General features: G+C 37.9%; 3 protein-coding genes across 3 annotated transcripts; 2 read left to right on the forward strand and 1 right to left on the reverse strand.

Annotated features, from left to right (window-relative positions):
• The first annotated feature begins 43 nt into the window (after positions 1–43).
• LOC140148284 (mitochondrial import inner membrane translocase subunit Tim29-like) lies at positions 44–6,951 on the forward strand. Its single transcript, XM_072170184.1, has 2 exons — positions 44–169; positions 6,270–6,951. The coding sequence occupies exons 1-2, from the start codon at positions 70–72 to the stop codon at positions 6,770–6,772; spliced, it is 603 nt and encodes a 200-aa protein (XP_072026285.1). The 5' UTR covers positions 44–69; the 3' UTR covers positions 6,773–6,951.
• A 3,886-nt stretch (positions 6,952–10,837) lies between these two features.
• Positions 10,838–13,698, reverse strand: LOC140148295 (intraflagellar transport protein 25 homolog). Its single transcript, XM_072170196.1, has 4 exons — positions 13,494–13,698; positions 12,349–12,455; positions 11,725–11,837; positions 10,838–11,089 (listed from the first exon to the last, which is right to left on the reverse strand). The coding sequence occupies exons 1-4, from the start codon at positions 13,583–13,585 to the stop codon at positions 10,982–10,984; spliced, it is 420 nt and encodes a 139-aa protein (XP_072026297.1). The 5' UTR covers positions 13,586–13,698; the 3' UTR covers positions 10,838–10,981.
• A 193-nt stretch (positions 13,699–13,891) lies between these two features.
• LOC140161332 (phosphatidylinositol-glycan biosynthesis class W protein-like) lies at positions 13,892–26,770 on the forward strand. The gene is made up of 9 exons (XM_072184817.1): positions 13,892–14,018; positions 15,022–15,253; positions 16,877–17,011; positions 17,748–18,041; positions 18,798–18,966; positions 19,605–19,855; positions 21,210–21,351; positions 22,852–22,957; positions 26,123–26,770. The coding sequence occupies exons 2-9, from the start codon at positions 15,072–15,074 to the stop codon at positions 26,356–26,358; spliced, it is 1,515 nt and encodes a 504-aa protein (XP_072040918.1). The 5' UTR covers positions 13,892–14,018; positions 15,022–15,071; the 3' UTR covers positions 26,359–26,770.
• Positions 26,771–27,703: the final 933 nt, after the last annotated feature.

The raw sequence follows: 27,703 nt of genomic DNA on the forward strand, positions 1-27,703 counted from the left end.
CAATACTAATTTCACGTGTGGATATCGAGACTGTTGAAGAGCCTAAATTGACTGAGGGCGTACTTCAAGATGGCAGCCTCCATTAGAAGAATTCGCGAGGCAGTAAGTCTAGCAAAAATCACTCAAAAGCTCCCAGATCGGTTGAAAACTGGAGCATTCGCAAAAGCCGGTAAGTAGAAAAACAAAAAAGTCAAGTTTTCCTGTTTTTCAGTTGTTTCATTGATAGCCCATTTATATTGTTTTATGGAATTTTAATTAATTCAGACTGGTACTAGTTAGACGTTCGCCTTTTGTATCTCTTTCCTTGTTGGAAAGGTATAACGTTGTGGAGATAGGAACATGTACGACCATCCGGGACCTACTCTGCCATGTTTGGCTGAGTAACGCTACGTTGAACACGGTCTTTTGTGCCTATGTAAATTATCCTCTGACAGGTATTGTGTTGAGAAATGACCTCACGACTTTCACGTGCTTGGAATTGTACCATTGACATTTATCAAATTTTGACGTTCGGACAACGATCGGATCTTTCTATATATGCAGATCATATTCGTTAGCCTGATATCTGGCCTTTAAACTTACCAATATTCTTCAGAAACTTGCTCATACTTCTTTACGGTATGAAATAGACGACATTTGTGTGATATTGGCAATGTCAAAGGTTACGATAATCTGGACTATTTTACTTTACGGGGGAGTCCGAAAATGAACTTTGGCAGGGGCTGAAATGCATTTTTTACTAGCGCAATCTCTGTTTGTAACTAAAGCATTTGGAGTTCCAAGACAATCCAGCATGTATTTTTTATTCCAACGGGCGGCCGGCCGGTCGGACATGCGTGAGTTATTCTCGTTTTGTACAGGTGTTTTACGTTTCATGTTAATTTACTATTCCTAGTCCACTACTCCGTCATTTATCCACCCCACAAGTAAAATGGACATGACGACCCGAGATGTGGCGAGGTCAGATGCGGTATAATTGAAAACCGAATTAAAAAGACTAGTTTGCGTCTGACGTCAGGGCAAAGGCGCCGACGTGATTGGTTACTGACCTGCGCGAGTACGGCATTTTTGGTCTGGTTGACAGGACGTCATACACGCAAACTAGTCTTTTCAATTCGGTCTTCAATTATAGGGAAGATTTCGCATCAGGTCAAGAGGTCAAATGATGCCAATGATGTAAATAACGCAAGAACCGAACAATTCCCTCCAAGTAAATGCAAGCGTTTTCACGGCAAATCAACAGGGATCGTCGAATTGAAGGTAACACAAATGGGTACAATATGATGGTCAATATTGAGGTTCATTTAAATAGGTAGGAAAAGTGTGCATAAATATGAAAAATATGTTTTTTCAAATGGAATTTTACAGCTCTTGCGGTGACCCACGAACACAATGAAAAGGTCAATTTTCATCATTTATTTGTTCTGTTGCATTCAACCATCTCCAACAATTTTTTCAATGTAAGTGCCTCTGGCCCTAGTGGAAGTAAAAACGGATACTATGGCCAGAGTTCTAGGGCTAGTACTAGTCCGATATTGTTTCCATCAAAATTCTGCACCTTTTTCATAATATTAGCTAGGTCGGGCGATTTTTTTTGTACATCATATGATATAACCAGTGGATTTCTCAGAAAATCTTTCTATTTTTTCAGTGAGTCAGTGAGTTTTGCTTTATTATGAGCATTAGATTTTAATATGAAATATGGAATTTTTTTTTACAAATCAAATTTCAAAATTATAACTATATACGGTATTATACGCGGGTACCGGTAATGCGCCAGCGCCACCGGTATACTTAGTTAAAAATTTATTTATTTATGATGTACAAAAAAAAATCGTACGGACAGGGCCAGCGCTAGAACTTAACACTCCAGTGGACCCCCGAACTTGCAGAAAATTAAACAGTAGGGGGTCCGGAGTAGTAGTTTGGTGAGTCTGAGTTGTACAAATGCAGCATATGATAAATACTGTAGTAAGTACAAAGTACATGTATGTCTGCAATAGCGCTAGATTGAAAAACTGGGGATCTGTAACTTCTTGCTGCTAAGTGGATGGACACGGCTACAAAATTAATTTATCTGGAGCTGAATCGCTTTCTTAAAACTGGCAAGTGTTGGTGCCTCAACAACTTTTTCTGGTAAACTATTCCATTTAGGTATGGTTGCTGGAAAGAAGGTGTCCCCGTATCGTCTGGTTTTGTACCTAATCTGAGCTGAGTGAATTTTTGTTTGTGCCCTCTCGTTGCCCTAGTCTGGTGCTTGATGTGGTATGATGAATCTATATACCAGGCCATGGTTGATCAAGTAGAACATGATGTTACGTTAACGTTGGATTTGACGCCTAGTCTGCAAAGACTTCCATTCCAGTTCTGTGAGAATCCTGGTCATTGCACCCTCTTTCCTGCTGTACTCCCTCTTGCAAAATATGGCAGCTTGCTTTTGCACTCTTTCTAGTCTGTTGGAGTTTGTTTGAATCTTTGTGTCCCATGCAGAGGTGGTGTATTCTAACAAGGGCCACTCAAGACACGTTGCACTTTCTTACAGGTTTCCAAGATGTGATCTCCCCAGGTCAAAGTGTTGTTGAAGGCAACACCGAGGTATGGACCCGGGGGTATGGATGTGTAGTTGTCACTCTCAAGTGTCTATCCACAGAAGTTGTAGCTGTGTTGTGGGGGGTTTCTCATCCCAATGGTCATGGTAACACATTTCTTTGGATTGAAAGACATTAACCAGGCGTTCTGCTACTCTTCCAGTGTATGAAGATCTTCTGGAAGGATGGAGGATTTATTTACCATTATTAACCGGAGCATACAGCAGACAATCATCTGCAAACAATCAAACTTCCGCAGACAGCTTCGCTGGCAGATCGTTAATGTAGAATAAGAAACCTATTGGCCCAAACACTGTACCCTGTCCCTATGCCTGCCACTTCCACATACTTGTGCATAATACGGAAGGTCGATTTGTGCCCATAAATGTTTAGGCCTATGTTAAACTGTATGTTATACAAATTGTACAGCTATCATTTCTACCCTATGACGAACCGACATACCTGTAAATCAAATAGCCCACAAAAACTGGTCATCGCTGGTATCATTCATGAAGAAAACGACACTTTTTACGCGGAACATGTCCAAAACACGCCAACTGACGTACAAGCCTCCCCACGCATGTACATAAACAAGCCGTGTTCATTGTTTAATTGTCACCTGCAGCTGTTCGCAAGAAAACTTTCTGCATAAAATTACCTGGGGTCGTTATCAGGCCTGAGACACACTGGCGCTTAGTTTGAGGACAGTCACTATGAGTTACTAATGTCGGCACATGCAGAAAATGCGTGATGGGTCGCCATTTTGTGACTCGTGCAAACTAACACAAACAAATTATTGGACTTAATAATCTTTTCAAGTTTTAATAAAACGTGCATCTATCATGATAATATTACATTTTATTATTTTATTATTTGAATTACATAAGCTATGTCAATTTTGTGTCCATGTTAATTTTTATATGGATTTACCTGTGTTGATTTTAAACTGTTGTGAACGTAGAGCTACGCAAATTGGCAGGCGATTACCCACCATGCAATGCGAATACACGGAAACGATCCAGTTTAGGATGCATCGCAGTTCCTGTTGTGTAAACCAGGCGTAAACCGCCCATCCAACCTGATCGTGTTGCACAGGATTTGTGCTGGAGGCTAGTTAATGCGCACAACCAATGCGCAGAAGAAGACCTTGATACTAGGCGGAGCTTACGTTTCACAAGAATGATTGACAGCTGTGAGTAAGTGAAATTCTGTTCTGTGATTGGTACAAAAATATGGTTCTCGTATAAATGAATATATTATCCATGGCTTCAAAATTAGGAACTGTTTCTTCCACAGAGCCCTATATAGGGCTCTATGGTCTCTACTCATCATACACGCACCGTAGAAGATCTGGCCAGCGGCGACGCTTGCCAATCAGGCTAGCTATTTGTACGGCGTGGCCTCTCATCCTTTTTCTATCTCTGGTCTTGTCACGCTGGTAGATTCGCCCACCTGTGATTACTGACCTGGATCTGACAGAAGATTGTGGAATTTACGATTTTCAGCAGCAGGATTTTATGAAACTGCCAATATTTGCAAGTATTCTGAAGGATCGGTAATAATTAAAATATTTTTCATGGTGTCGGTAGTGCAAGTTGAAGTTAGTGAATTTGTGGTTTTGTATGTTATGTGCAAGAGTGTTTTCAGGAAGCGTAAATAGGCAGGCCGTTATGCTAAGCTCTCCATGTTATATGCAAGTTCGGCGACGAACTGGACACATCACACGGTAGTGTGATGTGTCCAGCCTGGATATACCCTGTCCCTGGGGTACTCCAGACATCACTTTGGCTGGATCAGATGCCACTCCATCAATGATGACCCGCTGTGTTCTTCCTGTCAAGAAGTCTTTCACCCAGTCAGCTATCTGTCCTGACATCCCATAGAAGCGGAGTTTATGGACAAGTCTTCGGTGTGGTACCCTGTCAAACGCTTTGGTGAAGTCAAGCACTGCTGCATCGACGACGTTACCCTGGTCCAGCTCCTTTGCGATACCATTCACGGTTAAAAGACAAGCTGCATCTCAGTGGATCGTCTCTGTCTGAAACCATGCTGATTATTATTCAAGATGGAGTTGATCTCAGCATGCTTCATCACATGACTGGCAACTATGTGCTCCAAAACTGTGCAGATCACAACCGTCAAAGACGCTGTTCTGTAGTTGAAAACATCAGTTTTCTTCCCTTTTTTAAAAACTGGCGTGACATTTGCTTCTTTCCACATAGTTGGGAATTGCCCGGTGTTAATAGAAGTCTGATAAATGTCTGTGAGAAACGGTGAGATGCTGTCAGCAGTCATTTTCAAAAACCATGGCGGTATTTCATCGGGGCCTTGCCCTTGGGTCTTAGATGCATTCAGATTTTTGAGTCGCTTTACCACCCCATTGTTGTCGATGACCAGAGGCAAGATCTCTTCATAAGGACTTTCTCAGTCCAAGATCAGGTAGTTCATCAGAATTTTCCGAGGTAAACACACTAGCAAACTGGAATTGAAATCACGAAATTGCATTGCACCAGATTTTTGTATACAGATCCTCCTGTACCTTTGTGCAGAGCAACTATTACTACATGTACGGTATAGGTTTCCTGTACTAAGTCAGACTGCATGAACTGCGCATTAACATCCGGGTCTGTTTGAGAGATGACAACTGAACCTCCTCCATTGACGATGCGTGTGATGAACCGTGCCTGAAAGGGATTCCCCATGATTTTACATTCCTGTTTCACTCTAGCAGTGTCTAGCTAGCTCATCAATACTTTCCTTGTCTAATGCAAGTGTACAGAAGACATCAAGACCCAAAAATATGAAAAACACCTCGGGGGTAGAAAATGTTTTTAAAACATGCAAAGTTCACCCGTATTGAAATACTGTAGCAAGTCCTCAATGTGCCAAGCAAGGATTTTAGTGCATGCACAGTAGTAATTGTGAATCGCTTATTTATCTTAAATCGGGACCCATGACCTGGGCAATGTCTGGGGCGCCCAAATTGCCGCCTTAGGGGCGCCTAATCACATCTGGTTAAAAATTTAAGGGCAACAATTCAAGATATTATTTGTGTGTACTGATATTTTAAAATATGTTGCCGAAATTTGGCAAAAAATATTTTTTTACAAGTTTGGAGCACCATTTTGTATCCTTGGATTCCTTGCCCTGGCTGCCAGTCCTGCACCATAGCCCCAAGCTAAGCCATGCCACTGCCCCTGGGCTGGGAACCACTGTGGCAAGGTCTTAGCCAGCCATGCGTCTACCCGTCTTTAAGACGGGCTAATCTAATTTTAGACGGGTGGATTTAATGGATTTTACAGATGTGATAGCTCTAAAACAGATGATTTTAAGGTTATATGAACTTGAGACTAATTCAGAGTGACATGTAATGGCCAAATCAGGACATAATTGACCCCAATGACCCTTCCATGGGTATAGACAAGTTGTTTTATATTTGAGGGTCAAATTTTGGTGTCTGTTTGGACGGGTGGTTTCTGATTTCTGGCTAAGACTCTGCACTGTGGCCATGCATTTTACAAAATGCTATACCCCGGGGTATATATGACCCTTTGTTGTTTTTCCTACAAAATACTCTTGACGAGAGTTTTAAATGAACTTGGGCAACATATATAATGCATCTCTATACCTTTAATATGCACTACATACGTTTTCCTTTTTTTTCATGTTTGCACTTTGCAGGCAATTACGTGCATGGACTCGGTGTAGACTACAAAAATGCTGTAAAAGATATTTTCATTGATGCCAAGAACTATCCATTACGTGCAACAGTCTATATCACCACACTTACATGTGCAACATATGCATGGAGTAAAAACCCTGATGAGAACAACTTTGACAAATCACTCCTGGATGCATCAAATGATTTGGTTTTACTAAGTGATGCAGTAAGAAATCCAGACTCTGAGGCTTTTATACGAAGGGTTACAGTATTAAGAAATGAGGGAGTGTTACGGCGTATGAACCTTCTAGTCGGCTCAGTTATGTGGTGGGACAATTATGACAAGGATGTTGCCATGTATGATGCACAGTGTGATCATCTGAAAGTGAAATGGAGGAATTTTCAAGAGAGAATACTGGACGTTGGATTTCATGGTAGATGGTGGTATTTGAACAAAGCAATGGAGGACTATGATATCAATTACAAAGAATGGGAAGGAAGAGAAGCTGAACCAATGAAGTGACTTTTTCAATAATTGCAGAATCTAAACTTGGTGTTTTATCTAATGACAATGATGGCTTGAAGTATGAATGTCTTCTGTTAAATTTTCCACTCTTGGCACTATGGTATAGAGTGGTTTATGGCACATATCACAGGTTTCACATAGACTTGCAATTAATCATTCAGTAGGGTTTTATGTGTTTTAATAAATCAAACATTGAAGCCATATTGTAACATTTCCATAAGAAATGGAATTGTATTTCTTTTCCATAAAATGTTAATTTTCACTGTCAGATATGCCCCAAGTTTTGACCCAAACAGATGAGGCAAAACAAAGTGAATCGCTATTTAATACCAGTGCTTATATATCACCGTTGCATGTCACTCGGTCAATCATGACTCAAGTGTTATATGAACTTCCCGCACACCATGTACAGAAATTGTTGTGAACATTGTGTATGTGTTCAACTATTTTGATCAATAATTAAACAATGTACTCTGTCGTTTCATTCAAAATCTGGGATTTTGTCACAACCACAGCACTAAAAGCCTTGATTTTTGCAGAGTATGTTACATGTAGCTTACTAAAGTAATACATGTTTATATGTAAAAATCTGAAGAAAAAACCCATTAAGGGCATTCTAGTTTGTTAGGCTTATACATGTAAGAGCAGGCGGAGAAAATAAGACTCAGCATGTATTGATATAGAATGGCATGCACGCAGTTGGGCGCAAGCCGCAAATGCTTACGCTTAGTTGTGCGTTATGTAAAAGCGTGACTGGCGCATTATCGATATTGTGAATTTACGTGGCGAGAGTAGGGACTTTATTGACACATGCAGTTAACAAAATATTTTCCGCCATACATAAGCCTAATAAACTTTAGCAAATGTTACAATATGGCTTTAATTAAGCATGTTACAAACTGATGCTGTAGTAATGCAATCTGATGATTTCTTCAGAATATCAATCATTTAGCACTTTGTTTGTAAACTGTTTCAATCAAAATGATTTTAGTGCTATTGAAATCTGATGGGGCCCAGAGAGCCATATCCGATCACTTAGATAATAGCAGTTTATATTACATTAAAGGAGTATTTTGTGATCCTAGCATCCTCTTTTTATGACATTTTCCAGCAGATATCCACAGAAAATCTTATCCCCAAAATTTCAGTTGATTCCGATTTTGTGAGTTATGCATGATTATGTGTAATTACTCTTCTCCATCTCATAGACAGTGTGTTATAATTACGTTCTGGTGTACCAGAACGTAAAATTTCACGATATTTTTGCTAAATTAATCTGCAAGAATTCTTTTGTACATAAACATTTTGTAGCCAGAGGTTTCCAGTGGTATAAATATCATCAACTTTTTTTGGGGATGATGCTGTGCGGATCACGAAATGTGACCGTACAGCCGCGAATGAGCGTAAATGTCCTCAATTGTATTCTGAGTTACAGTGTAAAATGGGCATGAAGGTTATTATTCATAGGTATTTCAATTTGGTGCTACGTGTACCTCATTTAATGAGATACACGTAGCACCAAATTGAAATACCTATGAATATGACCTTCATGCCCATTTTACACTGTAACTCAGAATACAATTGAGGACATTTACGTCTATTCGCGCTGTACGGGTCACAAATGCCCTTTAAGTAGTTGTTAATGGCGCATACATGTCCAAAATTGCCCCCAAAATGATTACTCCTTGAATAAAACAAGTACCGTAACACAATCATCTGATTTATTGTTTCATTTCTCTGAATGAATGGATGTGAAGACAAGCATACTCCTAACTATATCCACATAACAACTTGACATGGATACAAAACAAATCATTAAATTAAGTCTTATACATTGTGGTTTGCACTTTGTAAACCTGTAATTGCAGCACTTTACTACTGATTCTAGAAAAATACAGTGCTAATAATATTTTGGAATTTAAAAAATATTATCTTGTTTGTTTTGTCTTATCAAACATAGCTAAATCCTAATCCTTTAATTGCTTCTAAAGTAGCATTAAAAGTCAACTTGTATTATTCTTGCAATTGGAGGGGAAATGGACCCAAAAAATGCAATTTTGCATGTTTTCTTATGTGGCCACAAAGCTCAAAAGCCTAAGACTTGGCACAACTCAAAATCTTTGAGTAATTGTTAAAAATTAGCATTAGTTTTAATAATTGATTTCATTGCCAGTTAGAACTAAATAAAGGATTTGATTCAGCTATGTTTCATTTGGCAGTCTTAAACCAAAATATTCAGTGCTGTAATTTTCTGGAATCAGGAGTAGTTGTCACACTGTACTTATATGTAAAATATGTATGAAGATATGTGGTTTTCATGATTTACACATTTATGAAGCCAAACTGAAGCTTGCATTATAGTTATCGTTTGAGTTAATTTGGCCAATTTCTCTGAGGCAAAATGTGCTATTATAAATACTAATGTGTGTGCACCTCTGAAGCATACTATTCTGGGGGGCCTTGAGGTGTTGACGAGTAAGTACCTAAAACATTCTACTTATTTGGTGCAAATTTTACGTGTTAGTCAACTTGCATTGGGTTTCTAAAACAGTGCAGACATTTATTACAATGTACTTTGACAAAATACAAAAGCTCATAAAGTTACATCTTGACCTTTACTGAAGCAAAGGTATTCCATTTCTCAATCTCATTTCCCAAACTGAAAAGCATTTCAAAATGACAATCTGCTACTTAGCCCTCAATTTTGAATCAATTTCAATAATTGTGTGGCATGTCTGCCCCATAAAAAGGTTGAAAATATGTGCTGCACAATTATTTTCATCATTTATACCATTGAAGTACTAGGAAACTGGTTAAACCATGTACTGCATGTAGTACTTCCATGGTTAAACACAGAACCTGTTTTAACGCGAATGCAAAATGTTTTTGGATACACCAAAAACAAGATATACAGTGGAAACTCGTTAATACAAGCTCTGATAATACAAAAAACCTGATAAGACAAGCTTGATTTTCAGGTCCCTGGCACTGAATCCATATGTAATATGTGATGGATAAGACAAAATCCTGATAAGACAAGCTAACTTTTGTGGCCCCACAAATTTCGTATTTAAAGAGTTTCCACTGTATTTTGAATTTTTGATGACCCAACAGTAATAGCACACATTCCTGTTAACACAAGTTAAAATCTGAGGCCCCAACAATTTTGTGTTTAAGATTCCACTTTACTGACAGCTAGCGTTAACACTAAGACTAAGTTAAAAAAACTTACGGGGTCCAACTAAGGTTGTCACATAATCTTGGGAGTCCCAGATGCAGAAATGCAAGTTTCACTAAAAACTAAGGAATAATAACAGAAAGACCCCTATGTGACTGAGGCTGGTGGGTTTCAGATCGTATGAACAGAAAGCGTTTAAAACAAAGATTAGCTCAAATTGTGTTGGACTTTCTGTTAGATGCAGTACAGCTTGGAAAAGACAATACATGTATATTGAATTAGTTGAACATTAAACCACAGGCCGACATGTATTCGATGGTCTATGATGAAACTCAAGTTTAAATTGATTAGTTATTATTATCCATCGAATTGGTCAACATCCTTGTGGTGCACCTGGATCTCACCTGACCAATGTCTGACATACGTATTATAGAAATCATCTGACTGTACATGAATATATAATACCAATGTACTGTATATTCTCCAATTCTGTACATTCAGCTGTCTTCCTGGGAGCTTGTACTACCTACATCACATGTAATACATCCACCACTGCTGACATTGAACAAGGCATAATGTACATTGATGATCACTGCTATAGTATTCAGCAGAGAACTTTAGCGGTCTGCCAATTTGGCGCAGTTTATGGCGCATACGCAAGTGTGCTTCAGGTTGGCTAATTGAATTAGCAACGCATGACCCAAGTTCTTTTTACGCGATAATCAGACAGAGCAGACAAACACCGCTGAAGTAATTTGCTAAATGGTATAGTGATTGATGGGCAAACATGATGCATGCTGAGAATGAAAAGGGCTCAAAAGCTATAGAATTTATCACCTGAGGTCACAAATTTGAGCCCTTTTCCTTCCCAGCATGCATCACTATTCACCATCAATGATCGATCACTATCAATCAGCAATATACCTGAAATGGTACACGCCCTTGTCATTACAATACATAAAATAAAATTTATATACAAGTAGTACAAATCTATTGCATCAGTCTCTAAAAAATACAGTGAGTCCTTGTCATTCATTGACAGCCCTTCCATCAACATGTATTCTGTGTACAGACACAAAGTGGTCAAATCCAGACTTGATGGTGAATCGCAGATGATGAGCTGTTGTGGAATCAAACTGAAAGGAAAAACAAAACAAATTAATAAAAAGCGTTACCTAGTATACTGAACTTTTCAAATTTGTAAGTCGAAGTCAATCAAATAACACATTGTTAAATTTCCACAAACATATAGCTGTGAAGGAAGTGTAGAGAAACTGAATACTTTAAACTGCATCCACCAAAATTACAAAGCTGAAGGTAATAGCAATCATAAATAAGTAGATAAATGGGGCTGCGCATCCTGTACATGAACATAAAAAACACAACGGGGAACGATTGCTCGCTACAGGTTACCTCTTGCAGCAAACAATCATTTTGTGAGTTTGCATACTGCGCCTGCACATTCCCTTGCTTTTTTGTTTCAAGTTGGGTTGTGTGCCAGTCGGAATTGCAACACTTGAATATAGTTAGGTTAATAATCAGTTATCAAATTCTATTTGATGAATACCATGTAGTTACATCAGAGCGGTGCCACTCACAAGTTGACTTGAATTCAACTCCTATCGATCTCCAAAGCGGCGGAATGATCGATAATATCGGCTTGCCACTGGTCATTTCTGATACGAGAAGCAAAATCGTTGTCAGAGTGGCAAAGCGGCAAGAAAGTATGAAACCAGCATTACTCGATAACACTTAACAGGGAAGAACTTACCGAAAATTCCTCTAGTTGTAATGAAGCATCTGATGGTGTTAGTTGCTTTTCATCTAATAACTCAAAGTCCACAGGGTCCTGTTGCACACTACGCTCTATACACAAGCCTTTAACTGGAAAGAATCAAAGGGAGGAACATGTATCAAAACATCATTTTAAGCTTCACAACATTTAAAGAATGTCTTGGTGTGATTATCTTCAGATTGAGAAGCCTTATTTAGAAAAGAGTAAATTGAGATACAGGGTAGCAGAAAATAATTATTTTTCTGGGAACGTGAACCGCTGTTTAGAATATTTTCTGTGAGATTCAGAACGGAGCTGGAGTGCGAGTACTTAGTATTATATTGCCAATTTCAAAAAATTTAAATTATTTGATATCAGAAGGACATTCTTCACATTCAGAATGTAATTTAATATGTCTGATGTGTTCTCATGTCCTTCAAAAATTACTGTGCAAACATTCATATCAGAGGCCTTAAAGGAGCTACAATGTAATAGGAAAAATAATAAAAATATTTGAAAATCTCAAAAAAGTGGTGAGGGTGGTGGGGACGTTATGTTATTTATTTTACTTGGCCATGTCATTAAATATTATGAGGAAGCTAAGAAAGCCTCTTAATTTACCTTGATAACAGTGCATTTTGATGCTATTCATATTCATGAGAGCTTTGAAACTAATGATGAACTCTTGAGGAAACATCCCTGTTGATGTCCAGAAAGTCTCTGTGTTGCTGGGAAAAAATCAACACAAAAACATGAAAAGTATAATTTTAATGACTAAAACATACAATACTGTATTAAAAATGAGTACGGTATTGTTTCACAATAATATTTTCAATAAGTAAAACAAAGATTGGTTCAACAAATTAGCATTTCTTTGCCATAAAATGTTAGTTTTTACTGTCAGATATATCCTCTTTTATTTTTGAGCCGAACAACTACGGCAGAGCAAAGAAAATTGGAATTTACTACCAGCGCATATGTCGCCAATACGTACTACTCCTTCGGTCATGTTATGGTACGGCCCTTTGTTGTGTAGATCACCGTCGCGCACGCCGTGTACGTACTGTGTGTTATGAACATTGTGTATGCGTTCGACTAATAATTCCATCGTAATAATAAAACGCTGATTCCGGCGTTTTATTCAAAATCTCGGATTTTGACAAAACTACAGCACCTAGAGTCTAGATTTTTTCAGGGTATATTCGTTTAATATAGTACAATATAATCGTGAAAAAAATTAAATTAACAAAATCAGTGAGGGCGGCTCCTCAGCAAATGTTATAATATGTGTCTTTAAAGCTGCCGCGCGTTTTAAAATAAAATCGCGCGCGAATTTGGCGCGGCGCGTAGTAGGCGACCAGACCTTGTCACTTCTACGCGATCGCAATTCACCAGGGCGTACAATGTACCCAGACCACGGAAGTAATAAAATTAACTCTATGTAGTAAATTATACAATACATGCATTGCAATTTGCATGAATTATTAAATTGAACTCTAAAGGTTCGTTCATACTACCACCGCATTTGCGATGGCCGATGCGTTGCCTTTTGCGATGCGGTGCGTTGTCACACCGCATCTACTGCATTGCGATATCGCAATAATGTTAAATACATTTTAACCTGGAAATGCGACGAGTTGCGTTGAGTTGCGGCAAAAGTAATCGATATATCGGCATCGCAAAGCAACGCATCGCAAATGCGGTGCCGGTGGTAGTATGAACGAACCTTAAATGGCATGAATGGTAAGCTTACTTCAATTACTTACCCATCAAGCATATTTTCTGGAGGATAATTTTGATCACTTGACGTCGTTAGCACCACCTGGGCACCGGCTTCTGAAAGAGCTACATCAAACATTGTGTACTATTTCTTGACTTTTGGTGCAAAACCTTGAATTTACTGAAGCACGGAACTTGCTGGCGTCTGCAGTGACCATTGGGAGACGAAATATGTTGATAAATATTCTAGAAGTACTTGATTTCCCTAGACATGTATAATTTCTCAAATGTGATGATATTTGGTTTTTAAGTAACCGATAAAAAAAACTATTGTCTTTATAATTACAGTTTTGAGTTGCTGTACTAAAATCTAAAAAGGTACAGATTTTTGGCACAAAATAAAAACAATTTGTAAAATAAAAACACAAGTTGAACAACATGTTGATCAATATATCGACGCAGTAATCTGCGCAATGCACCTAAATTTGCACTGGTAATGGCGGCGCCCATGGAGAAAGAAATCTGGGTCAAAAACATATCTCAAAATCTGCGTTTTTTATCTCGTTAATTACGTAAGTATTATTTCAAACTTGCATGGTAATATTCCTATATAATCCAAGTACACATAGGAAGAATTTAAAGCCAACCAAACATACAAATCAACATCCAATTCCAATTTATTATTATCATTATTTAATGTTATTTATCATGATCATGAATGATGTTTATGATCATTTCTTTGACATCGTGTTTGAAGTGAAGATGAAGGATAGGAAAGCTTAAATATTTAACTTTTAGTTATAAAAGGCGATTTCAAATTTGTCATAAAACCACATCATTTTATACATCAAATTAAAGCCATTGAGTAAAGAAAGCCAAAATTGAAAACCGTTTTGTCACAGCACTTTCCGTTTCCGTAGCTAACAGCTGCAACTATGATCTATCTTCATAAATCATGATCTTGTCAAACTCAGTCAAAGATTGACTTTTTGGCATTCCTTTACTTTAGGTTTTTTTTAATAATTATTTATATAATGCATCACAATTGCAAAACAAAACAGCATAGCCTAGATAGCCCTGCATAATGATAGTCTCATGATAGAGCAGCTTTTCTATTCTCTCTAATTCTGTCAGTCGGCATGATGTCACTTCAATTGCTTTCGCTTCTTCCCAATCCCATTGGTTGCTTTTGCCAAGATTTGGCTGTTTCATCTCGTCCCCTCGGACGCGAAGGAAGGGGACACTTCCTGTTGCACTCAATGGGGGAAATCACAAAGCATGCCATAAAACAAGCTAAGTTGAATGTTCCACAATGTACATAAATTAAATCATTTTTCTATATAGTGTTTTTATTTATAGCAAAGTTGTAATTTGTTTTCATGTCATTCCTATGTATGATGTAAATAAATTAATCTTAAGAACAGTTTAGGAAAGGAAGTTGCGGAGCGGAGCATTGCAAAGTGAATTGTGAAAGAGTGTTCAATTAAATATGGGAGTGGCAGTATGGTCTCTTTCATGAATCTCTGGTATTGTCAGAAGCTGGTTTGATTTCGTTTTGTTTATCATTCTTTTTAGTTTGAAAATAATAACTAACTTCAGCTCAGAATAGAGAAAGTTTTGAATCCATGATGGCATCAGGTCAAGAAACCAGCTCAGTCCCAACGAGAGAGACATTTTACAGCAATCTGAATGGAACATCAACATTAGAGATTTCACTTATGGCATCTGGTGCCCCAGCCTGCATGGTGTTGAGATTCAGTATTGTCGCAGTTTTGGTCTGTACTGTGGGGATAGTGCTCAAGCCATGGTAAGTGGAACTTCATCTCAATATACCCTTAGACTATGGCATATAGTCGATTTTTGATAAATTACAAATGTGTTATTGATCATGATGAATGCATTCAGTTGAAAATTATTATACAGGGTGTCCCCCCACCCTGTACAGATGTATTGTTTATCACAAGTAAAGTATTGAATAAATGGTCATAAAAATATAACTAGTGACAGTAAAAGTCAACATGGTAAAGTATAAGTACATTGTATGTTATCAAATATAACATGATATCTTGGCATAATTCGTCGCCGTATCACATACTGACGTATTTGCAAAATACACATTTCGAGAAAATCGAACTTGAAAATCTAGCGATTTTCATTTGCCTCATAATCTTGATTAAAATATTATTGTCGATTAAAACCAGGTTAACAGTAATGCAAATATACCATATTTTCAATATAATTCACTTATCACTATCAGAGCATAATTTATTCTGCAAAAAAACGAATATTAAATTAATATGTCACTATGTGAAAAGGACTAATGTCAATTTCACCGTTCAAATGACAAATATGTCACGCAAATACGTCAGTATGTGAAACAGTTGCGCAAAATACGTCAGTATGTGAAAAGGACAAAACAGCAATTTTGCTGTGCAATGACGAGAGTCGCGCAAATACGTAGCGCAAATACGTCAGTATGTGAAACGGCAAATTCTTCAAATTGCAGATACGATATACTGTACTGGGCTTGTGCAGTATAGGTGATCGGCAAAGACGTCGTTATGTGATGCAGACATTTCAAGGTTTTGTAAATACGACATAATTAAATTAATTAATATCTTACTAATTTAGCTACTTTGAGGCATGGTGTTTTGGTGGAAATATAGAGTAGAACATAACAAACTAATATACCAATTTTCTCAAAAATGTTAAAAATGTCGAATACGTCAGTATGTGATACGGCCGACGAATTGTAATGAGCTCACTTACTGAACAAATTTGAGTTTTGGATCTACCAGTTTATTGATTGCAAAACCCTGAATAAAAAAAATCGAACTTTGAAGTGTAATGTAAACCCTATGAATGAAAATGTTTTAGAAACTCATTTGTGCTGTTTTCTTATGGAAACACCAAAATAGCAAAAGGGGAGGTATTGGTACCCTGGGTGTTGGGTTATGTTGGATTTGGCATGGTTAGGGCCAATGCATTTATACTTAGGAATGTATCAACTTTCCTCAAATTTATTTTGATTTTTCGAAATTCAGTTATAACTCTTTTCAAAAAATATGTCTAGGAAATTGGGATGCTTTCTATAGCTTTGTTAAGATACAAGAAACATTTTAAGAAGGGTTTTGTGATCATTAGAGGGGGTGTAACTCTCAGAACAACAAATAAAGATTAAGAAGGGCCTCCTCCTTTTTCCAGACATTATATTGTATACGCGAAAACAGCTCTAAGTATGGGTATTTACACCAATTTTGCGATAAAAAATAGAAAATAAAAAGCCCCCTCCTCCTCCTTTTTTTCGAAAACCCGGACGTGAAACAGGTTTTATTTTTTACTTGGCCTTATGTATCTTATAGAATCTGCCAAAAGTATTTGTGATCAAACCCTATACTTTTTTAACTACATTGTTTCTTTCCTTTTCCAGGCAAAGATTCTTGCTTGAATTCTGTACCCTGGTGTTACCGTGTGTAATAGGAGTTACACTGCTGAGTGATTTTGCATTACCATTTCTTGTGATTGGTATTGTCACATCGTTAACATTACTTTGGGTGTTATTCAAGTAAGTTAAAAACAAGTCTTCCTTAAAGATTTCACTTGATTGTGTGTGTCAAACATAGCTGTATGTTACATGTTTACAATACTGGCATTTATTGAGTGCAACAGTGCAATTTACATCCCAAAGTTCACCTGTTGTGATTCAACTTCAAAGTGTGGTGCAAATTGCGATACCGCATTTCACTGACTTTGTGTTTGACTGACACTTCAACTGTCCTGACTGAAAATCTAAAAATAAATTGGAAAGAATGAGAAAAGAGTCAATAATTTGCATATAATCATGTTATCAATTCAGTTATTATTCACTTAGAGTGCACACATTCCAGTATCATATGGTGTCTGGCCCATTTATCTTTCTTAATTTACAAAAACTGATGAACAAAACATATTTACATTGCCAGTATTCTTGATTATTTTTAAAATGTTTGCTAAAATGTTTTGTGTACCATAACAAGTTATTTATGTACATCATAGCAAATATAAAAGAGAGTAAAGAGACTGTTCAAAAAGAAACAAAACACTGAAATTCATTGTCAGTATGTGTATATTTAGGCATTAGGCCTATGTTGACTGTAAATTGTGAATTTATTTTGATTGTTCTGACTTCTGAGACTACACTACAAATTGCTCTGCATCAGATGAAATTGCACCACAACTTTCAAAATGGGATGCACTCCAATGTAATTTGAACACTGTCGCACACAATGTTAATGTTAATGTTTTATTAAATTTCCACACAGACACATAACTTCAAACACAACTCAAACAAGTGCAGATCAGAAACAACTCACATTGTCAGCATTAGGCGACGTCACGCACAGTCCTCAAAAACTTCAATTTGTCACTGCCTACCGAGTTTACGCTATGATAACAACCGTTATCTGCATACTGGCTGTAGACTTTGTAGCGTTTCCACGACGACTGGCAAAAACTGAAACCTATGGGACTGGATTGATGGATCTTGGTGTTGGGTGTTTTACTTTGGCTAATGCATTAGTATCACCTGAAGCAAGAGGAACATTTAGACAAGTCAAGTAAGCATACTAATGTGAAAATATGTGGCTACATAGCCTACATGTATACTATAGTTCTCCTAAACATTTTGTCCAAGAACTCCCAAGCAGGGGTAGGGCCAGAACTAAACACTCCAGTGTCCGCAGGGACCCCTGAACTTGCAGAAAATTAAAAAGTAGGGGGTCCGGAGTAGAGTTTGGTGAGTCCGAGTTGCACAAATGCAGCATAAATAGCATGTCTGCAATAGCGCTAGATTGAAAAACTGGGGATCTGCAAGGACCCCTGAACTTGCAGAAAATTTAAAAACAGGGGGTCCGAATGTTGGTGGGTCCGGGACCCCAAAATGCAACCTAGAGCTACCCCTGCTCCCAAGTTCTCATTAAGAACCCAATATAAGTAATAAGTGAAGACACAACAGATCAAATGACTTGCAAAGAAACAAGTCAAATGCTTTCCAGCACTCTGATAAAAATAAAATAAGGGGCCTTTTGTGAAATAGATGTAACAAAATAACTTAACAAGAGGTCTTTTGGAGAATATTTGTCAAAGTTTTGGAAAGACTGGGTGCTTTCATTGAAGCTATTCTATTTTCTGTCCAAAACATTGTCAACAATGACCAACAGAAAATACATGCAAGACCTGTAAATTAGCTACATCAAGGTAGCAGACTACCAAAAACCAGGACCTTTGCTATAATCTTAAGGTGGCTTTTTGTATCAAGCTCTGAGATCCAATCTTGTAAACTAACTTCTCATCACTTCTTTACCAAATTTTAGGGGTTTTAACAGTGGTCTACAGGCAATCGGTAAAGCAGCCATCTCTGCTGTGCCTATCTTGGTCCTTGGGTTCATCAGGTTAGCATCAGTAAAGGCAACAGACTACCAGGAACATGTGTCTGAGTATGGTGTTCACTGGAATTTCTTCTTCACTCTGGCTGCAGTATCAGTAAGTTGTAGACTCAAACTTTTGCAAGAATCCAAGAAATTGTTAACACAAAGACTCGAGAGATTACAGGAAAGATTCAGAGTTTCCCGTCACATATTTATACTTTCAGTAACTTTTTCATTGCTCACTAATTTCCCAAGCTTCATTTTATGTGAATAAAATTAAAATGCGGAATATGTATTGGAATATAGGATTTACTTAGGCATGCTTTAAGGGTGTAGTTTGTGAAAAAAGTATAATGAAAAAAGTATAAAACATACTTTTTGATTTAGATTTTCAAATATGGGCATAAATGTCAAATACAGGTGGGTCGATGGGAATCTCGGAATCAAGTGTACAGGACCTAATCTATTTTAATGCCCATAAAACAATCATACACTCATAGTTTTTCAGAAAGGTTCTTCAGCGGTGTACTGTTTTGGTGCTGTATATAGCATAAAGAGTAATTAGACAGAACTGAGGTTGTGATTCCATTAGCCGATCAAACTGCATATAAATGCGTAACCTAGTTCTTTTTACGTGATAATCAGGAAGAGCAGTTGGACACCGCTTAAAGACCTTGCATAAAACTATTGTTGGTGAAAACATTGAGTTTTAAGATTCTGATGTGTATTTTCTTTCTTCCATTTCACTCCCAGATATTCTCCTCAATCTGTCTCACACTCGTTTCACCCCACATGAGTGGCATCCTCTCAATGGTCCTTGCAGCCTCCTACCAGAACCAATTGACCAATCAGGGACTAGCAGAGTTTGTACTACATGGTGATGGAGGGATTGACTCAAGAGAGGGATTGCTGAATGCAAATAGAGAAGGCTTGGTATCATGCATAGGATATTTAGTCATATACCTTGCTGGGGTACAACTGGGAAGGTTTCTCTTCTTACCTAGGTGGGTTAGGTTAACACTGCTTTCTGGCTCTGTTGCATAAGTTCTCTCTCCAGGCTCAAGTATGGTGACTTGACCCTTTTTTAACTTTATAGTTTAATAAGTATCAAGTAGGTGGTATAATTATATGGCTTTTATTATTTCATTGTCCTATTTGTTATTTTGTTTAAGTTTGAGTGTATAGATTGAAGCAAAAAGACAAAGAGGCAGGCCTTGAAATAAGAAAAAATATCCAAGGGTCCTCTGGACCCTTGCATTTGAAATTTCAAGGGTCCGACCCCGGACCCTTGCCTTTGACATTTGAAAACCGGTGTTGAAAACTTGATTGGAAACTAAAATGAAAGTGTGAACAGGGAGCTGGACGTATTATGTCACGTATGTGAATCAAATTTTCCAGTGGAACAATAAAACTATGATTTTCTGCTCTTTGCTTGGTTCAATTTTTACGGGTCATGCGGACCCATACTGTAGGAAATTTGCGGGTCCACACCTACTTTCATGGGTATTTGACGCAAGGACATGCCTTATTTCAAACGCTGCATAGAGGCCATGTATCCATCGCTTATATCACCATGCAATGATCATTGGTATCAGTCTATATTGTAGTAAGCATGCACAGGTTTTCAAAAGTGGGGGCCAGGGGTCTCACCCCTGACTTCTCACAAAATTTTGACATGTTCTGCTCACCATAATTGGTGACTCCATGATTTCCCACTGTCAAAAGTGGGGACTGTGGCCCTCTTTGCACACACTTCTGCCTACTTATTTGTGCTATCAACTTGGTAGTGATTCAAAATAGAGTTAAGGTGTGGTGTGGAAAGGATGCACTATATGTGTGTGATGTGTATAGCATAGTTGTTCTATTCATCCAGTAAAACAACTGCACTCTGTGCAGTCTGTGGTGATACATTCACTCCGCACTTTAACCAAAGGTTTTCTGTTGCCATATTTTGACCAAAAGTGGTCTGAGCGAGTTTTGGAGAACCACTATTTAATTTGCTTTGTTGTACCTCAATATGTCTCTTGCCAAACATTTCATAAGTTTGTAAATAAATTTTTAAAAATCTGAAAATAAATGTGCAACTCACTATGCTACATATTGCGTCCAGACCAGTTTGCTCGTGACATAATAGATGTTGACAGGTAAGACTTTATAGCGCTGTTTATGTGGTTAGACCTTTCAGCCAGGGTTGTAGCTAGCAAAAATTGAGTGCCGGTCTCCAATTTACTATCAAGTATTTGATTGATTTAGTAAAAAATTGGTGGGCTCCAGAAGTGAGTGGTGGGCTCCACAGCTACAACCCTGCTTTTATTTAGCACTATTCATGTATTTATTTCACATGTTTATATTTCCCAGGACTCTCTTAAGAGAGTACTTTGTGATGTTTCTCCAGCTGTGTATTGCTGATGTGCTCTTATGGGCCATGCTCTATGTCTCGGTGATGAGCGTTGAACCAGTGTGCAGAAGATCAGCTAATCTTTCTTATATAATATGGATTGTAAGTATTATAATACCTCTATGGACATATAATCATATGATTTTAGTTGTTTCATGATTTTTTATTTCCTGAAACCCATTTTCCTCAAATGTGTAGGTAACTATAATGCTACTAGTGCTACTCATTTCGAGATTGATGACTTCAAAATTCATCTTTGTATGTGAGAGAGCGCCATGATTGTGCCGCCTTTATATGTGAGCATGTTATGCTCTGATTCCAAGAATACTAACTGAGAAGCAGTATAGCCATATTTAACATCATGGGATATTATTATGATATAGACTGAAAGCATGAAGAGCTGGGGTAACCTGTGTCACATTGGCATGTACACCCAGCAATTAAAACAGTGGGTCTTTTGGTGACACATTGGGTACTGGTGTTTTGTTTACACATTGGGCACTGGACAGTGGGTCAAGCAAAAGCCTCTTAATAGTATAGATCAAACATGGAGACTTGGAATTTTAGAGTGAAATAAATGGCAGTTTTCAAATTAAAATAACAGAATCTAGATTGGTTGAAATTGGGTACTTAAAAAATAGATCTCATTTGGTGAGAGATTATGTAAAATTTTATAGTGATCATGATCATTGATTGACTGGGTCACTTGTTAAGAGGAAACACCCATGTCAATGGTGTAGCCAGGGTTTTGCAACAGGCGGTTCAAGCTTGTAAATGTATGATCAATTATTGACAACATGATATCGCTGTCAGTGACACCCTTTTCCTTCTCTTCAATATAGCTTTCAGTGGTGTACCAGCTGAAGTGTCAGAAAGATTTTCAGGGAGAAATGTGTGTGAAGTGTTAAAATAAGGTTAATGTTGAACTGAAACTGGCCAAGGGGACTGCAGATATTGGTCAATTTTCTTGATATAGACTGTCGGTACACCGTCCGCCCTGGGATGTTGTGTATCAACGATTTGTGACATGCCATCGGACCCTGACTGGGGGCTACAGTTCCCCTAGCCCCTCCTGGCTATGCCACTGATGTGTGTTATCAAGTGTCCCATACCTTGGTGTAGATTATTGATCCAGTAGTTCAAAACATTTTGTAAATTAAATCTAATACTGGAACTAAAATTAGCATCCGAAAACATCAGACTTCGCCAGGCATCTGATTGATGATGTTGTGACGTCAGATGTGATGACGTCAGAGGAGTCAGAGAATCCATATGGGAGAGAGTGGAGGAGCCCGCCATCAACAAGAAAGGGGGACTCCGCTTCCAGTTGTCACACACATGGGACCTGGCATTATGAGACATTCCTCGCCATCTGACGTCATCACATCTGAAGGCCGATGTTTTCGGACGCAACATAGCAAAGTGACTAGTGAGTTGCAAATTTTAGTTCCAGTATTAGATTTAATTTACAAAATAAAGTGTCCCATACGTTCTGCCCCTAGTTCAGTTAACAGAAATTAGCTGAAGGTAACAATGACATTTTTTGTTTTGAAGAAGACCAACAATTCTAATTCAATTTATATTTTGTATCTTTGAATATAGATTGCATATAGTATTCATCTGCTGGCCTGCTTCCTGCTGGTAGAAATTCTTTCCACCGTAGCAAATCATGGCTTGAGGGAAACGCCAAAGAAAACAGAACAAAATGGTATGTATGATTTTATTGACCAATTCATGTCATAGGAAGTGGTAATTGACAAGGGATTTTGAACTTAATCATCCTTCAGATATCAAGTCTAGAAACCTTTTAAGAAGTTGTCAGCAGAAACAAGTAGCCAGTGGATCTGGGTGGACAGTTGACTGCAAGCAGATGTGCAATACCCTGAGAGTGGGTATGGGAGGAGTATGTGCCAAACTGTCAAAAATTTGGATGTTTTAAGAGGGCGCACCACCAAATCACTCCACGATTTATGTACCAGTGAAATTCGGTTAAAATAATCCACCGCTTATTTGAGCTTGTTGCGGCTTTATTTTCTAAAGATATTGTCAAAATTCGCACTTTTTCAGCTCATTTGCTTCAGACAAGTGTCTACATGAAGGAATCTGAGAAAAAATCCCAATATTTTAATTCCGAGATGAAGTTTTGGTGCGAATTTGAACAACGTCCGGTTTCAGAAATTGAGTGATTTTTTGGGGTTAAATTTGCACCTTTTTTCTTTGCGTCAAAATAGCAAAAAAAGTAGATGGTCACCAATATATTCTGTTAAAAGAATAATATTCTACACATGATAAGCTTTAATTTGATACCTAACTTTTTATCTAAAGTATGTTTCTGCAGTGACAAAACGCCATCCAAACGTGCATATTTTCCTGTGTATTTCAATGGCGCAATCAATGGTGGTGCGCTCTCTTAAAATGAGATTCTTGATGAATTTATAATTTTATGATGTGTATCTTGAGTATGTTTTTTGTTGTCTTTCAAGTGAATGTTTTCAAACAAAACACATTTTCATGTTAGGGAATGAAAAGTGCATACATGTACGCTACACCATTTATTTGTGAATGGGTATTAGTATTTTAATACGCAGAATACATGTGTTTCACAGTAGTGTGTTAGTGGACCCAAATAATTCAATGGCTGGACATATCATGCCTCATCAGTGTCCGAAATAAGGAAAATATGGAGGTTGTCCAGTGGGCAACTAAAGCATGAATTCTGCTTGTCCTCAAAACATTTTGGTTGTCCCCAAAATATATATGTTATGTTTTTGAGTGCAAAGAATCCAAATTTGTGGTTGTCCAGGGGATAAGTACATAGCTCAATATGTTTGTCCCCAGTGATTTTTGGACAAGAGGATAAGTGCTTATTTCGAACACTGTGCCTCATGCGTTTGTGAAGATTATCATTCATCCAGGTAGTAAATAATAAATTATTTTGAACTACAATCTAGGCAACTGGACTTACGTTTTTGAGTGGGAAATTTTCACGTTCTATCCTGAACATTATTCTATTCAGCGATTAGGAAGATCCCTCTCAGGTTGAACTCGAAGGTGACCTGTGATACTACAACATCCGTTTCACAGGTAGACATGTCCACATTCCTTATTATAGAGGGCGACATTCAATCCAAAAAGTTTGGACCACAGTAGCTCACAGTCAATGGCTTAACTGTGTAATCCCCATAGGGAAATACAAAAATTTGAAATTTGGACACCAGAAACTTGACGACGTAGTCTAAAAAGTGCCGGTACTTTATCCTTGATATAGAAGTCAGCATGCAGTAGTGATGTGGTCGACATGCCTTATGTCGACATAATGTCGACGTCGGCACGTATGCCGACATGTCGACATCAAAAATCATGTCGACAAAAAAATTTTTTTTTTTTTTTTTTTTTTTTATTTTTGGCCAGAAAAGCAAGTTATAAGCCCAAACTGACTTGTTATTCAAGGTTGGAAACCAGAGAAATACTGCTACTAAAAAAAAAAAAAAAGCCAATTTTTTTTTACAAAGTTGGATGAACTTGTACATTTTGATTACCTTTGCTTCTATTGAACAGTCAGGGACACATTGAATTAGTATGCATTGCTAGCTGTTCAATAGAAACAAAAGTAATTAAAATGTACAACTTTTTACAACTTTGTAAAAAAAAATTGGCATTTTTTTTTTTTTGAGTAGCAGTATTTCTCTGGTTTCCAACCTTGAATAACAAGTCAGTTTGGGCCTATAACTTGATTTTCTGGCCAAAAATATTTTTTGAAAATTAAAAATTTTTTTTTTTTTTTTTTTTTTTTTTTAGAATTTTTTTTTATGTCGACACACTGTCGACGTCGGTATACGAATTATATCGACATGTCGACAATAAAAACGGTGCCGACCACATCACTAGCATGCAGTGAAAGTTAGATTTCATAAAATAAAATCGCCTTTGTGTAAAATGGATCGCCGTGGTGAAAAATGATGCATTACATGCTTTTTTTGTACAGGAAGTCATTGTAAGGCATTGTCAATGATGGTCGCAGAAAAGTGCAGTTTTTTAAAAACATTTGCCCATAACTTCGCTAATTTTTGACCTACAGACATGGTTGACCCCTCATTTTTTAAGTTAAATAACCACCTTTTTAAACAAAATAATTTCGATGTGAAATATCCTACTTGAAAATTTTGTGAACATGCCTATCACAGGTCAATGAACTTTTACCGCCAGAAGATCAGTCGGGCTGATGATGCGTTCAGGATAGAACGTGAAAATTTCCCACTCAAAAACGTAAGTCCAGTTGCCTAGATTGTAGTTCAAAATAATTTACTGTGCCTCATGCAACGAATGTGGCATACCATACCACAAAGTCTTCTGACTGAACTGCTCCCCAAATTTTATCAGAGCAAATACATCTTATGTACATTGATATGCCAAGTTAGTGTACCCGAGTTCATATAAATGGATTCTGGAGGATGATTTTTTTGAAAAGACGCACCTGTTCAGTTGATTATGCTTTTCACATTGGTACAATTGGATTTTCGGAAATCTTGGACTCCGCATGCGCTAAATTCCTGAGTTAAACATTGAGGACCCGCTAGTACAATGCAGGTGAACTTGGCACTTTGTAAAAACACTTCCTACATGTCTTTTTCATATTTTTGGGTCTTGATGTCCTTTCAACACTTGCATAAGAGCATTGATGAGCTAGCTAGAGTGTAAACAGGAATGTAAAATCACGGGGAGTCCCTTTCGGGTGCGGTTCGTCACACCAGTTCTGGTGTCATAACAGATGGGGTGACAAAAGGTCAGCTTTATATTGAAACTTATTACATTCATAGGGTCTCATCGTTACTAACCTGTATCTTTACATTGATTCCTTACATTTTTCAAATAGATTCACCGAAAGATACGCAACCAATCCCAGACCCATCCCTGATCTCAGCATTTGACTACAATCTGCTACTCATGTTCCTGTTGGGTAATCTACTTACAGGTGTGGTCAACATGTCAATCAATACCATCGATTATCCGCCATTTACAGGGTTTGTGACAGTCACAGGTTACATGTTTATTATATGTGTCGTTGCTCAAATGTTGCATAAATATGAAAAGAGAATAAAATTTTGGTGAATTGTGAGTAAATTCAAAGTATCATAGAGATCAAAAGGTATATTGTACTGTGGAAGGTACTAGGTAGACCTTAGCCCATGAGGGGCGACGATATGTGCAGGTAAGTGCAAGATTGAGGTAACTTGCAAACTGAAAATAGTGTGAGAGTACAGGAAAGTAGGCAAGCACATACACACTGACGACAAGTAGTATGCCCAGATGAGCGCGGTCGCAAGGTTTTAGCACTGTACCGGCCTCTACCAAATTCATGCATGCTTAGAGGTAACAGGAATGGGGCATTCCAATCTATGTGTTATTAAACCGAGGTAGGCCTAAACTAATGAAATTTATTCTGCAAACAAATTTCCATGTATGTGCTGCAACCCATTTTTGTGTTGCTTGAACACATTTTCATGGAGACATTAATCAGTCCAAATTTCTATGTGTGTGGGATGTATGTGGTGTGGTTAAGGTGTTAAAACTGATCCAAATTCCAAAGTATGAGGACCCTGTCCATGCAACTTGGACACAAGTATCCATGAGTAGAGATTAGACTAATTCCAATCAGCCGTCTACACTTTGCATGTACTGTCATGCTTCGTAGTGACGACTGATTATCTTACAGCCAATATCATGACGGACTTCTGAAAACTATTCAATGCGACTTTGGTTATGCGCCGTAGCACGACTGACTAGCGGCGCCTGTGTACCGCGTCGCTGTACCGCGCCGCTGTGACAAGATCGCGCCCTGAACTTCTAAAAACAACAAACTCGGTCAAAAGGTCAATTTGGACACAACTGCGCACGCTCTATGCCACAGGAATCCTGTTGCAAAATCCGTCACTTTTTTTCCACGTAGTTTTCTCAGTCGTCAATCCAGACGATTGACGACTGAGGGCAGCAGTCTAGAGTAGAGATTAGATAAACTGTTTGAGGTTAAAGGTCACAGGTCAGAGGTCATTTACCAAATTTGCGCAAAATGTTGCTTTGTCCACAGAATCCAATGGATTTTGATGCAACTTCAGTGCGGGTTCCTCAGAGGTATGAAGGACTTTGGGGTTATAGGTCATCTAGGGGTCATTGTTAAAATTTTGGTTAATGTTTCTAAAATTGTTCCTATTTCAAAAGTTTGAGGCTCTGTCCATGTAACATGGACATAAGTGTTCATGAGTAGAGTATATAAGATGTTTTAGGTAAAAGGTTACTTCCAAAATGCCTCTTTGTCCATAAAATCCAATGCATTCTGATGTAACTAAAGTGGAGTAATTCTTGGGTGAGGGTTCCTCAGTGGTACAAAGGAATTTGGGGTCGCAGATCATCTAGGGGTCATTTTGGGTCAAATTTGGATTTTAAGGTTTCTAAAATT

Source organism: Amphiura filiformis, chromosome 1 (genome assembly GCF_039555335.1).
Source record: "Amphiura filiformis chromosome 1, Afil_fr2py, whole genome shotgun sequence".
NCBI classification, from domain to species: Eukaryota; Metazoa; Echinodermata; class Ophiuroidea; order Amphilepidida; family Amphiuridae; genus Amphiura; species Amphiura filiformis.